General features: G+C 43.5%; 2 protein-coding genes across 2 annotated transcripts; both read left to right on the plus strand.

Moving 5' to 3' along the window:
• Positions 1 to 1,366: 1,366 nt before the first annotated feature.
• LOC136748819 (odorant receptor 131-2-like) lies at positions 1,367 to 2,374 on the plus strand. Its single transcript, XM_066702866.1, has one exon. It carries the CDS (start codon positions 1,367 to 1,369, stop codon positions 2,372 to 2,374), a length of 1,008 nt encoding a protein of 335 aa, XP_066558963.1.
• Positions 2,375 to 5,374: 3,000 nt separating this feature from the next.
• LOC136748892 (C-type lectin domain family 4 member E-like) lies at positions 5,375 to 9,059 on the plus strand. Its single transcript, XM_066702914.1, has 5 exons — positions 5,375 to 5,506; positions 6,205 to 6,321; positions 7,727 to 7,878; positions 8,194 to 8,312; positions 8,681 to 9,059. Exons 1-5 carry the CDS (start codon positions 5,404 to 5,406, stop codon positions 8,844 to 8,846), a joined length of 657 nt encoding a protein of 218 aa, XP_066559011.1. The 5' UTR covers positions 5,375 to 5,403; the 3' UTR covers positions 8,847 to 9,059.
• The last annotated feature ends 6,026 nt before the right edge of the window (positions 9,060 to 15,085 follow it).

Here is a 15,085-nt window from a genome sequence, read left to right on the forward strand (position 1 = left end):
TTACATCATTATAACTCATTACTTAGCCTAGACTTTTATAATATATATAAAGATGTGAGCTAGTGAAATGTAACAGTACATTTAAGGCTATAGATCCATATGACATTCAAACAATACAGAGACAATACTGTGTACTGCAGCGCTGTAGCTGTGTCGGTGTCCGTGTTTATTCTGTGTTTATTGTGTTTATTCTGTGTTTATTCTGTGTTTATTGTGTTTATTCTGTTTATTCTGTGTTTATTCTGTGTTTATTGTGTTTATTCTGTGTTTATTCTGTGTTTATTCTGTGTTTATTCTGTGTTTATTGTGTTTATTCTGTTTATTCTGTGTTTATTCTGTGTTTATTGTGTTTATTCTGTGTTTATTGTGTTTATTCTGTGTTTATTCTGTGTTTATTCCGCGTCTCTCTGACTCAGACACGCGTCTCTGGGGGCGGGGCTTGAGTTGCGTCACACGCTGACGCGTTCCACTGGCCCATGGCGTCACATTCACATTTAGGCCGGTGTTCTGACAAACTGAGCTACTTTGTCCCGGGCAGCTCATCCTGATAGGGAAGCGCAGTTTGTCAGAACACCAGCATTAGGCCGGGTCGAAAAGCGGGACTAGTTTTGACCCAGACCAGGGCCGGCCTAAATCTATGACCCCGTTCACATATGAGTTAGCAAAGAAGAAAGCAAAGTACTGCAAAGACTGTACCACAATATATACGTACAACATATTATTCTGTGGATACAAGTGTATGACTGGTAAATAAGACTTCAATGTATTTTACAGTGTGTTTCACTACTCCCAGTTTTAAGAGCTGGTGAACTGGAAACTAAAAGAAGTAGAAAGAATTAAACTCCATTTTCCCACACTGTGAAAGGCTCTCCCCCAATTCTCACTACATGCTCTCCACTGTGGCTGGTGCTGTTTTCATCCCTCGTCCTCTGTGTTTAATGAGATCCACAGCCTTACTCTTAATTGAGGGAATCCTATGAGAGTTCAGACTGAGACTGGGGCTCCCTGCAGAGCATCCTCACCCATCCAGCGTCATGTGTCAGGTGCCTTTATAAGGTTTATAACCCTGCCCCACACACTGGCACAATGCAGGAAGGCAAGGCATGGCACTGAACTCTGCACACAGACAGTGTCAGTGCAAGAAAGATCGAAGTGCACAGTAGATTCTTGGAGTGCAGCGCATCACAGTGATACAGTGATAAGGGTGGGGTGGGATTATGGTACTTTTTGGACAGTTCGCTCACTGCTCTTCCTTGTGGAGGGTCTAACAGTAGTTGGTGTTACAGGACTGACTGAGGATTTCAGGCATATTTCCAGTTCTGCACTTTGCATTCATACATCGTGATTCATCCTCAGAGAACCAGCGATGAACGCATCTACAGCTCAGGTCCGGACCCAGGAAGTCTTCCACATCGCCTTTGTGAAGAACTTCACTGTGGTCCTCCTGGGCATCGTCATCAACTGCATCAATGGATCGCTGGTCTTCTGCTTCTTCAGCAACCAGGTGTTCTACCACAACCCACGCTACATCCTGTACATCCACATGGTGATCAACGACATGATACAGCTCTCTGCTGCCATCAGTTTGCACGTCCTGACCTACATCTTCCCGCTCATGAACGTTTCCATCTGCACCGTGCTAGTTCTCATTGCCATTTTCACCTCAATCAACACCCCCCTGAACCTGGCGGGCATGGCCGTGGAGCGCTACATCGCCATCTGTGAACCGCTGCGGCACTCCCAGATCTGCACAGTGCGCCGCACCTACACCCTCATCGCCCTCATCTGGTGTGTGGGGGCCGTCCCAGGGCTGTCTGACTTGGTCATCGTGTTGGTGACAAGACCCCTGAGTTTCTTCTCCTCAAACATTTTGTGTTACAGCCTTAATATTTTCAATTCTCCTTATCAGAAAGTAAAAACTGAGGTCACTCAGGCTGTGTACATGGTCTGCGTGTGGCTGACTCTGATCTACACGTATTTACGAGTCCTGTTTGCAGCGAAGGCTGCCACTACAGACACAGCTTCAGCCAGAAAGGCTCGAAACACAATCCTGCTGCACGGAGCCCAGCTGCTGCTCTGCATGCTGTCCTACGTCTCCCCTACGGTGGAGATAAGCCTGCTCTCATTCATCCCCCAGTACTATGCACACATACTGTTTCTCTCTTTCCTCATAACACATATCCTACCAAGGCTTTTAAGCCCCCTGATCTATGGGGTCAGAGATGAGAAGTTTAGAAAATACATGAAAACATACCTGTTGTGTAGAAAGGTTACTGTGAAGGTGAGACCAGCTAAAGAGCCACTTTCTCAGATGACTTCTAATTTTGTAGATCAGTCTATTTTTGTTGGGACTGCTAATGGAATACTTATTTGAACTAGTTAGTACCGTTAATATGTTTTAATGGTATTCTATACATAATGAAATCCATCACTTATTAACTTCATATTTTTATCTATACAAACATACAGTTAGGTCCATAAATATTTAGACAGTAACACAATTATCATCATTTTGGCTCTGTACACCACCACAGTGGATTTGAAAGGAAACAATCAAGATGTGCTTTAAGTGTAGACATTTGTCTTTAATCTGAGGGTAGGTACATCCATAATAATAGGGCATCCAAATATGCACTGAATTTAATAACACTTAAGTAAAATGTAAAGTTATACATAAATCATCCATTAGCTTTGTCAGAAGGACTATGAGCACTGTAGTGTCAAAATATACAAATAACTTTCTGAGTGAGGAGCTGTTGTAAATCAAAGTTACTTATTGCTCTCGGATATTGTCTATCATTTCCTTCTTCTCTTCTGATTTTGAACTGTACATATCATATATGATTGTTTCTGTTTAATGTTGTTTGTGTAGCATATGTTATTTTGATTAAAGAGCTTACTAAAGTAAACCACAATATATGTATATAGAAACTCAACACCTACATAAGAAATAACATCCCTACATGTGATATCCAACCTACTATGTCCAGCACGCAGCGGTGTTACTTAAGCTCTGTGCTAGCAGAGATGCCAGTTTGAAACATGTTTAAGTAGCCTACAGCCACAAACAATTGTCTTAATTAGTTGTATTTGAACAAACTATTGAAGTTAGTCTCATTCATACAATAAGAACAATATAATAATATGTTCAATCGCTCTACAATATGTTAAAGCATATGTGCAGCCTTTTAATACAAAGGCTTATGTGCAGAAAGTGTGATGGAGGTGAGTTAATTGACGGGGAATTGACACTTCCGCACTTTGATCTCTCAGCACCAACACTTGGCAAAGTTAGTAGCTCATCAATTCACTTCTTGTCCCGCCATCGAGAATGATTGACACTAGGAAGAAATACAAAGGTGAAATAAATGTAAATAAATAAATTGATTACTACATAAATAAAAATGAATACATAATTAAATCAAATACATTAATAAATACATACATAGATACATATATTTCTATGTATTTCCTTTCTTATTTATTTATTTGGTATTTTATGTATTTATTTAATTATTTTGGCACAAATTATCCTCCATGTTATTCCTTCTCCCCATATTTAACACTGTTAAAAGCTTATTATAATAAAATATACGAATATGAAGGACACTTGTCATTTTGTTTTTCAGTTTGTAAAGGCTATAATATTACTACTACAGATGTACTGTTCAGCTTCCATTAATATACTAAAAAAAAGCAAATTATTATTACTTACTTAGTCTTCTTATTATATTGGCAAAATTACAAATCCATAAATGTAAATGTAGTTATAAAGAACTTTTTTTAATATCTTTGCAAATTAAGTCAAACAGTATAAGCTTTTCACCTTCCAACAATTCTAAAGCATTAAGAACTCTGTGTTTGTCTGTTTCTAAATTTCTTTCTGTTATGTACTTTTTAATTTGTAATAGACCCCTGGTGTTTTTTTATTGTTACTCTTTATCGTTAAACATTGCATTAATACCAAAATAAAGTATTCACTGAGTTAACAAGTAGCAGCTTAGTAAATATTCAGGAAAAAACAGCAGCTTCTGCTGAACGTTAAAAATTCAATCTAGTCAACTGAAAGAGCTCCAACCATTTTTCATGTAATAATTACAAAACACTACAAATGTAATGATATATTATATAATTGTTTATGACATAATTTGAATGGTTTTGCAGCATTTCTTCATCAGATAATTGTTCGTCCATGTTGTTCATTATAAAATAAGCTTACACAGTTTTCCCATTATGAACACAGTCATCCTGTACTGAATTTCCATCACACTATTTCCACACCCTCATTATTGACAGATAGATTTCGAATGAGTTACGGTAGCTGTGGTACATGTTCCTGTGTTTGGAGCCCTGTCCAGCTGTAGGGCACACCCAGCCTGTATTCTCTAACCTTGATCTCCCCAACCACAGAGCACAGTACATACGAGGGTTAAAAACACAATCCTAAAAGAGTTCTCTGTGAACACACACTCTTTACAGGTTTTATTTCCTGCACCGTTCTCTTCATTGCTATCACTGTGCTAAAATGTAATGAAACGTGCCGGCTGTCAATATCACTCCAACACCACAAGCACACATCGTCAGGCAGCGGCTGAACCCCGGCCTGAAGCTGAGCCCACTTCCTCTGACAGCGCCTGAGACAGAGCCAGCTCTCCCCAGACAGCAGGAGCCCCACAAGACCAGGGCATGAGAAACTGTGTGGCAGCATGGGGCTCCATGACAGCAGGGAATCCAGGGGAAACCTTTCTAAAACACACACACACATAAAACCACATAATCTGTGGGCTCTCGGTCTAGAGATGATAATATTAAACACAATAAAAATAATAAAACACCATCATCATTATAATAATAATATATCTGCCTGGAGCACTGTAGTGTGATGCCGCACAGATTTATTTTACCAAGGTCTAGAACAGAACGGGTTCGCAGATCCTTTTAACCACATGCTATGAGGCTTTTTAATATGGACAAGTACTCTGTGTTTTAATGTAGTACGTATTGGGATGTACGTATTGGGATGGTGCAATCTAATTTCCCTTTTGGGGATTAATAAAGTACTATCTTATTTTATCTTATATATAACTCTGTTTCAATTAGCACCTTTCTGCAAAGCCTTCAATAAAATCTCATAAAGTGGTCTGAAATGTTAAATGTCTAAAATATTATTGCCAATGCCGACTGCTGACAGCACAGATTCCACGACCCCTCAGCCACTGAGAAACTCATCTGAGCCATGAGTCCGGGGAAAACCCCTATGGGCAGTGCAGGGATAACCACCCTGCTGTGTGTCTATATGTGTCAGTGACGCAGCGTGCTGTCGCCCTGCCCAGCTTGACTTCTGCTAGGCTTCCTCTTCAGCTGGCAGACAGACGCCTGCCAGCCCAACACAGAGCTGCCACCATGGAGAGGGACAGTGTGTACACGGTGCTGCAGAGACCCTGCGAGGACATCTATAGTGTGGTGAGGCCCGGAGCTCCAGTGAAGGGTCCCTGTGGACAAACTGGTGACTACTGTTTAACTTTCTGGGGTTCATCTCAAAATTGTTTATGTATTGGGGTTTTATCTTATTGTTAAAAGTGTTTGTAGCTGTTTGTATGTGTGTTGTGTGTTGTGTTAATGAGATTGACGTGTGTGTTTGTATTCGCTGTGAATTCAACAGGACTATGGACAGCCCTCACTGAGAAATGCCTTCCTTGATCTCTCTCCTCTTCCCCACAGGAAATGACAAAGCAACAGGCTCTCCTGAGCATCACAGACATTGCAGGCTTGCTCAAATCTGAAGTTCTTATGAAATTATAAACAAAAATCTCAAACAGAATTGGGACTTTGATTAAATTGATTTGGTTTTGCCGACAGACTGTACATGTTTCTATACTTGGCAAACTGCGAACGTGTCATTCAGAGTGCGGCTGCCTATTAATCAGAGGAAAGAATGAGAGAGAAAGAGAGATACCCCCCACTCTGTATGCAGTGCCATTCAGACTCAAACACAAGCGCACACATACATGCACACACACTCGTACACACATACCCACACGCACAGGAACACTCACCGCATCTGAACCAGGGCAGCACACATCAGTGAGAATGCAATCTGAGAGCATGCGCACAGGGATGGATTGCCCTGACTTTAATGCTACCCATTGTGTCATGTTTACCGAGTCCGGTGTGTTTCGTTGTGCTGTGTCGTCTCCCCTGCAGGGCCCACAGTCCCTGGCAGGCCCCCCAGTCGAGTCCCCCCCTCCAGACTGATTATAGGAGTCCTGGGCGTGTTGTGCTCTGGGCTGCTGGTTGCTGTGATATGGCTGGCCACACTGAGTGAGTATTGTGCACGTGGCTATGGGGTCAATAACATAACAGGATTTCCAATAATAGTAATAATGTGAATTAACACTTGTTACACTGGCTTATTACTCTAAAACACACTACATTTTTGTTTTATTGTGCATGGAAAATGATTTTTGTGCTTTTAAATGGAAGCCACATACAGTACCATGGAAGTGACATTGTCTTGTGTGGATGCAGGCTGTAGTCAATTGATGCCAATCTTCCAGTGACTGCAGCACAGAATGTGTTGAAGCTCAGCGAATCCTCCTGGGTGCCCTGCTGCCTGCTCCTGCTTCTGCTTCTGTCTGCTTCCTCTTACACCACTCTCTGCCGTACAGTCAACAGTAGGATATCTCTAGTCATCACTGTTGGGCAACTCTGACTGCTTTTAGCCACACATCACACCTCTACACCTCTAACTCGAAATAAGACGATTACTATAAATAATAAGACTTCTCCTAATCAATTGTCAAATCTGAGCCTAACAATCGCATACTATTGCTATTCTAAAAGCCTAATTACATCCTTAAACCAGCGTGGTGCGCTTCCCTGTCGTGCTGTAGTGAGACCCTGACCGAAGAACAAGCACTAAAAGAAATGTAAGAGTTTGAGCATACCGTGTCTGTGCAGAAGCTTGTGTAGGGTCATCATGACAGCACGCCTGTTTGTCTTTGTTTCTAAAAAGGCCGCTTTGGCTTCAGAAAGAGTCCATTGACTTCAAAGTCACAAGTGCTCCTTGGGAACCTGTACCACAAATATACTCAACATTAGTAAATCATGTGTGTGTCAGACCTTCTTGATCTGATTTGTTGTTTTATCGAACTTGTCTGCCACCATGTGACAGTCCCGCGAGACAGCAGTGCGCAGTGGGGGGACAGCAGCAGCCTGCAGGCACAGTACATTGCCCTGAACCACAGCTACGATGAGCTCTCTGAGACATACATAGAGCTGGCACTGACCTACAGTGAGGTCACCCAGAATACAATGACCTGTACCAGTGCTGTACATACACAGCACCACGGGGACTGCACACAAACCAGCCACCTAGCCCACACAGGTCACAGTCTTGCAGGGTTAACTGACTCAAATCTTTCATGGAAATTAAGGAGGTAAACATATCAATGAATCCTCCAAGAGCTGGTGGGTGTCACCTATGGAGCTCTGTAGCAGTGCATGCAGCACATTTTAAGCCTTTGCCCGCCACTAACGCTCAGCTGTGCAAACACAGGGAGGAATCTGAGGTGTCACAGGGGTGGCTATTCACGATTCATGGAAACACAGTGAGAGCTGTTTAGCGCATGTATCTGTGTACACATAAAAACCTAATGAATTCCACAAGTAACAAATTCACACCGGCAGCCAATTCCCTCCAATCACATGCTGCCTCTCACCACAGATCTCCCTGTGAGACCCTGCCCTAAAAACTGGGAGATCTTCAGAGGGAAATGTTACTACATCTCCTCAGATAGCATGGACGTGCAGGCCAGCCAGGAGGACTGCGCAGCACGGGGGGGCAGCCTGGTGAATATAGACAGAAAGGAGGAGCAGGTAGGGCCCCCAAAGCAGCAGAGACCAGCACGGTTTAAAAACTACAACAAAGGTGTTAAAAGAAGACCGAATTTCTTCTCGTATTTTAAGTCTATTCCTAATCATTTTTTCCCTTTCCTGCCAACAACATTCTCTAATTCAGTTAGTTAGTTAGTTTGTTTGTTGGTCTGCTGGTTAGTTAGTTAGTTATTTAATAATTTGAACAATTGAATGAATGAATGAATGATGTTGTACAGCGGACGGTATGAGCTGCTGCAGAGAGGGAGAGAGGGAGGAGGGCACAGACATGCTGACACGGTATTGCTTTCTGCTCAGGAGTTCCTGGTGCGGAAGATCACAGAAAGGGGGGGAGAATGGAGATTCTGGATCGGACTGCAGCAGACTGCCTCGGGGGAGTGGCTGTGGCAGGACTATACGCCACTGGACACAATGCAGTAAGAGAGTACCTCTGTGGCCACACTAAGGGCAAGACTTTCCTGACCTGGCAGGGACCATAATCATAGAACTTTTAGATCACCTCAAAGATGAAAAAGTAGCACCCCAAAATATGTTTAATTTTGTAATGGAAACAGTGAATTGCATTGTGTTCATTCACATCCTGACAGTGTGTTGCGACACTTGTACACTTCTTTGTAGTTTGCTCCTCATTTGGAAAAGCAGGTTTTATGAACAAGGCCTCAGCAGAGCAATTTAGAGGGATGGCACTTGGCTCCCCAGTTCTCACCGCCAGGTCTCCAGCCTCATTCCTCCTGTTGTGTCCCTGCTGGCCCCGGGCCCTGACCGCTCTGCTCCTCTCCTGCAGGCTGTGGTGTCCAGGCGAGCTCACCACAGGGGAGGAGTTCGGCTCAGGAGGAGATTTCTACAGCAACAGACATCACGGTTACCTGGAAGCTGAGGAGGACTGCTGGGGCAACGGGTTTGACTCGAGTCACTATAGAAGGATTTGTGAGAGAGCTGTGCAGATTTGAGGCAAAGGGATGCCCCTACTGCAAATGACAGAATGCTAAATAATATATATATTTTTTTGTTCTTTTTCTTGTACATTAGTAAATTGTAATTATTTTATTATCGAGGTACTTTTCTTGGACTATAGAAATTATTGTTGACATGGTTGAAATGAACCATAAATAATTATTCCTTGTAATTAAAAATATAATAAAGTAAAAATATACTTTTGTGTAGTAAGTAGCTCTGTGAGTAACGTTTTCAACCACCCTGGTGCAGATCTGTCCAGTCACTGATTGGTTTCAGTATTGGCTGGGTCACTATCTGTAATAAAGCCTCCTGGTGTTAGATCTTATGCAAGCTGTAATTCTGGGCGATATGGGCTTACCACAATTACAACACATACAGATAATACATTTCCACACTCTGGAGAAACACAAAATACTGCAACAGATATTCTGGTGTGTACTAATTACTTCCTCTCTCCCGTGTTTCTAATTCACATCAGCGTAACCCTGGGGGGACTACTGCAGGTTGAGTAAAGATTGACTGACCACTGCTGTGTCACCAAGATGACTGCACTGCTGAAGCACAGGTCCTCAGCACTGCCAGCCGGGGGGGCATCATTCTGGGACTGCATAGATTTCTCAGACTTTCTATGTAATCTCTTGAACATTGTAATTGTTTCTTTCTTTTCTTTTTGGTGGGGGCTCTTTATCCACAATCACTGTTTACAAGAAAAAAATTCAGAAAAAATTGACAAATCTCCCATTACACACGTTCAAGGGACGCGAGTATTTCAATCCTGCTGGTGTGAAAAACCATTGAACACACCTTTACCAGCTGAAAGGGAATCTAAACACCTATTTAGTTCTTACAGTATGTCATATGTATGTTCCTCTCCTATTTTAGATGGATTTTGTCCTTTGTTTGTGAACTATTTAAAACTATTTATTGTTTACTGCAGGCTCCTGTGAAACTGGAGTGGTACTGTTAACTTTATCATATTTCAATTCATCCAAGAATATATTCATTAGTGTTGGCTGAGATAAATGAGTGTGCAGTCCTGCTTCTGAGAGTGTACCAGAAATCTGCTCTTGGCATTACAGTTACACAAGATAGACCGAGTTATTTATCAATCTTTAGAACTTTAATATCTGTACAACAAAGGAACCCTGCCCTGAAGGAACACATTGTGTAGTACTGTTTGTTCTGGCCTCCCAAGCACAGAATTATTATTGGAAAATATATTAGTAATTTAGTTTCAAGGGGAAGTTTGATTTATGATTCTACTACTATCATCATCATCATGATTATTGTTGTGTTCATGCAATATCATTTATCCAACACATTTAATGTTTATTCAAAGGCTAGCAAAATGTTTAACATAATAGCACCCTGTACCACACAGCTCCTCCCAGCAGAGCAACACACCCTCAGTGCCCTCAAAGGTGAGGGAGCATTATCAACCCTCCATGGTTGGGTGCCTCTTCAGTCCTCCAGGATATACATTCATGTGATTTACCACTAGAGAACTATTAGAGCAATGCTACAGGTATCTCAGTATGAATCCCATATGAAAACTCTAAACTGTTCTCAGTTGTAAGCCAACAAGTTTGCACAGAAATACTCCAGTGATTGTATAACTGAATAAACAGCAGAGGGCAGCATTTTCAAGCAGCTGTAGATTTCACAGTTGCTGTATTTTTTTGTTTTGTAAGATTTAGCAGTAGTGGGTAGTAGTTAGATTATATTTCACACACACACACACACATATATATATATATATATATATATATATATATATATATATATATATATATATATATATATATATATATATATATATATATAATGTAACTTGAAAGCAAGCTTGAAAACTTGCACTACAGCGTCTTCACCCCCATGAGGTTCTGGCCTCATAGAGGTGAAAGGCAAAAGTGTTTAAAGAAAATTAAATTTTGTAGCCATATTCTAACTTATGTGGTATTTAGACCAGACTTTTGTATAATAAAAGTTTCATTTCATTGAATCACAAAAAAGTGATTCATGATGTGATTCAATAAAATTAAACTTTTATTATACAAAAGTCTGGACTAAATACTGAATAAGTGAGAGTGCAGCTACAAAACTATTTTTTCTTTTTATATATATATATATATATATATATATATATATATATATATATATATATATATATATATATGGGTTTAATTATATTTTTATATAATTCATATGTTTTTATTTACTTACAAATAGAAGCTGAGCCAGAGAGGGTCTTGGCGTTGCAGAGTTTCTGACGCTTCTCAAGTGTCTTGACATTATTAGCTGATGTTAATGGTGTGTCAAAGTTCAGGCAGAGCTGACCCAAAGAAAGAAGAGTATGTTTCCACAACAACAGATAATATACAAGCTCTACATCAGAGAAGACACATCCCTTTGCATAGTATTCTCACTATATAAATTATTATTATTATTATTATTATTATTATTATTACTATTATTATTATTTATCCAGAGTGACACACAGTTTACAAAAGTGCAGTTATACAAAAATCATTATAAAATTAAATATAAGAATTTAAAAAATGCATTAGTATAATCAATTAATAGAATACATTGTTCCAAGCCTTAAAGATCAGGATTCTCACACCTACATGCAGTAAATAATACATTACAGCAACCTGCAGTGCTAGAGGTGTTGCTGCAGATCCTCTGTGATTAATTATTTTCCTTGATTATTTATTTCCTAATAAACCTGTTCAAGGTGCAGACAGACAATTAACACTCAGAGCCCTGGGGAAAAGGTAACCGGTGTGAGTGGGTCTGCCGCAGCCAAGTGCTTTTTCATGTTGCATTACTACACACTGAGGTCACACACCGAGAGGTAACACTGATCAACTGTTACCACTGTCCAGCGTTTGTGCCTTATCTGCGCTGACCCGGGCTGGTGCCAGTGCACTCTGAGTGAAGGGCCAATAGTCGTCTCCATCCGAGCCATCTGTACAGCAGGTACTACAGGAAGACGCCTGGGACCTCAATTCAGCCACTGGCACTTACTTTGTTCTCTTAGAGATCACCTCGATTTTAATGGGTTTAATATACACCGAATTAGTTGCTGCTTTCCTGACATCCCCGTAAGCACAAAGGTCCCAAGCACCATCGGTCGTGTCTATCTTCAAGCAGAGCGCATGAACGTGAACTTCTTTTGGATGAATGAATTTGTTAACACGTAAGAACGGGCACAACATGCAGGCGAGTGTGAGCCCTGACAGCAGCGCATATGATGTGCACATTGCATTCACGTTTTCAATGGGCGTTGACTTATACATATACCTGTGTGCAGGACGATACCCTCTCTGGACCTGTCGGCCTCTGCGCCCAGTTCCTTGGGCACGGCGCGCCGGCTCTCCAGGGATGCGCTGTTGGCGACCAGGCGGCTTGGGTGGCTGTACCTATTCATCCTGCTATCCGTGTGCGTGAGAGTTTCCCACCGACTCTGCTGATCTCCTAGACAATAACTGGGGGGCTGCTTTTCAGTCACACATGATTGAACCTTCATCCTCCAGGGCTTCCCACGTTGTTCTAATCTAAATGGAGATATCCGTCTGTTAACGCAGCACGCTGCTGGGCACACCGCGGTATCCACTCAACACTGTGCAAAACTCTAAACAAGAAATAGTTGTTATTATCATCAACATCATCATCCTCATCATCATCATCATTATTGTTATTGTTATCTACCTGTCTGGGTAATTAACTTCAACCCATTGCTAAGTCATGAATCCTTTATAGTTCTTCACAGGCTTCCTAATGTTATGCCAGCTTTTGGGGTTTGGAATATGCAATAGTAGACTTTGCTTTGAAATTCAAACCATGCAAACCTCAGAGCGCACAGGAACAGTAAAATCTACACGCTCCCTTGCGGGTGGTCCTGTAAAACAGCGACGAGCCCTTAGCTGTTGGAGTGTGTGTGTCTGAGTGGAGAGGGTTGCAATGCGAGTGCGGGGGGACGCAGCCGATGCGCAATTACACGACTAGGAAAACCAGAGAGTCTCCAAAGTGCAGAAAAACAACAGCACCGATTTGACATCTGCCTCAGAAGAAAGCAAAGAGGGAGATTAACGCAGGGACTGGGTCTGATTTTAAGAGAAAGGAGATTTGACTTTAGATAAGTGCTTGAAAGTCAAAGGTGGGAGGATCATTTGATAGAGGTCTCTGTGCAGAAGTTACAATGGGATAGATGTGAGAGCAGAGCGGAACAGAAGTACAACACAGATAGAGAGAAAGAGCCCAGAGCTTCATCGACACGACAGGTGGGTAAATGTGTGTGTGATGAAGTGATGAAGTGACCGGTGCCAGAGCCGGCTGGCCGGGGGGGAGTCTGTGTGCGGTGGGGGGTCCGGCACTGCGGTGAACTCACCTGGAGGGCTGGGGGCTTCAAACGTCCCAACCAGAGTCGGGTCGTATTGGGCAATCTTATTATTCAATCAATTGAATCAATGATACATGTCTACATCTGTAGGTCACTATAGATAGATAGGTGGATATATAGATAGATAGAATCTGTTTGGTCATGTCATATTAGTTTAACGACGGTGTGCGTTTATGTCCTTTATTCAAACTCGCATATGTATTTGTATGGTACATTGTGTCTAGGTATCCGGTGTCTTTGACAATACATCTTTCTGAATGCTTATCAGACCCTTTGCTGTAAGAAGTACTTTGCAGTGGATGCTGTCTTCCCGCACAGTGTTTCGCAGCTACAATCCCGGCTCGGCTGCATTAGAGAAAAACTTCTCTTTTCAGCTCTCTTGTGTCGCGCAGCGGGATCGCGAGGAAGGAGCTCTGCAGTGAAAGTGAGTTGAAGCTGCAAACGACCCGAGCAGAGATCAGTGGAGAAGAGCAGCACCCAGGTACAGCACAGCGCACGGCCATCCCCCAGGGGTAGAGCACAGCAAAACACAGCAAACGACCCGAGCAGAGATCAGTGGAGAAGAGCAGCACCCAGGTACAGCACAGCGCACGGCCATCCCCCAGGGGTAGAGCACAGCAAAACACAGCAAACGACCCGAGCAGAGATCAGTGGAGAAGAGCAGCACCCAGGTACAGCACAGCGCACGGCCATCCCCCAGGGGTAGAGCACAGCAAAACACAGCAAACGACCCGAGCAGAGATCAGTGGAGAAGAGCAGCACCCAGGTACAGCACAGCGCACGGCCATCCCCCAGGGGTAGAGCACAGCAAAACACAGCAAACGACCCGAGCAGAGATCAGTGGAGAAGAGCAGCACCCAGGTACAGCACAGCGCACGGCCATCCCCCAGGGGTAGAGCACAGCAAAACACAGCAAACGACCCGAGCAGAGATCAGTGGAGAAGAGCAGCACCCAGGTACAGCACAGCGCACGGCCATCCCCCAGGGGTAGAGCACAGCAAAACACAGCAAACGACCCGAGCAGAGATCAGTGGAGAAGAGCAGCACCCAGGTACAGCACAGCGCACGGCCATCCCCCAGGGGTAGAGCACAGCAAAACACAGCAAACGACCCGAGCAGAGATCAGTGGAGAAGAGCAGCACCCAGGTACAGCACAGCGCACGGCCATCCCCCAGGGGTAGAGCACAGCAAAACACAGCAAACGACCCGAGCAGAGATCAGTGGAGAAGAGCAGCACCCAGGTACAGCACAGCGCACGGCCATCCCCCAGGGGTAGAGCACAGCAAAACACAGCAAACGACCCGAGCAGAGATCAGTGGAGAAGAGCAGCACCCAGGTACAGCACAGCGCACGGCCATCCCCCAGGGGTAGAGCACAGCAAAACACAGCAAACGACCCGAGCAGAGATCAGTGGAGAAGAGCAGCACCCAGGTACAGCACAGCGCACGGCCATCCCCCAGGGGTAGAGCACAGCAAAACACAGCAAACGACCCGAGCAGAGATCAGTGGAGAAGAGCAGCACCCAGGTACAGCACAGCGCACGGCCATCCCCCAGGGGTAGAGCACAGCAAAACACAGCAAACGACCCGAGCAGAGATCAGTGGAGAAGAGCAGCACCCAGGTACAGCACAGCGCACGGCCATCCCCCAGGGGTAGAGCACAGCAAAACACAGCAAACGACCCGAGCAGAGATCAGTGGAGAAGAGCAGCACCCAGGTACAGCACAGCGCACGGCCATCCCCCAGGGGTAGAGCACAGCAAAACACAGCAAACGACCCGAGCAGAGATCAGTGGAGAAGAGCAGCACCCAGGTACAGCACAGCGCAC

This window comes from Amia ocellicauda, chromosome 4 (assembly GCF_036373705.1).
Source record: "Amia ocellicauda isolate fAmiCal2 chromosome 4, fAmiCal2.hap1, whole genome shotgun sequence".
In the NCBI taxonomy this organism is placed as follows: Eukaryota; Metazoa; Chordata; class Actinopteri; order Amiiformes; family Amiidae; genus Amia; species Amia ocellicauda.

Coding starts and splice junctions, on each gene's coding strand:
- LOC136748819 (XM_066702866.1), top strand. CDS start 1,367: ATGAACGCATCTACAGCTCAGGTCCGGACCCAGGAAGTCTTCCACATC.
- LOC136748892 (XM_066702914.1), top strand. CDS start 5,404: ATGGAGAGGGACAGTGTGTACACGGTGCTGCAGAGACCCTGCGAGGAC. Junction 6,322..7,726: donor GATATGGCTGGCCACACTGA/GTGAGTATTGTG, acceptor CTCTCACCACAG/ATCTCCCTGTGAGACCCTGC. Junction 8,313..8,680: donor ACGCCACTGGACACAATGCA/GTAAGAGAGTAC, acceptor CCTCTCCTGCAG/GCTGTGGTGTCCAGGCGAGC.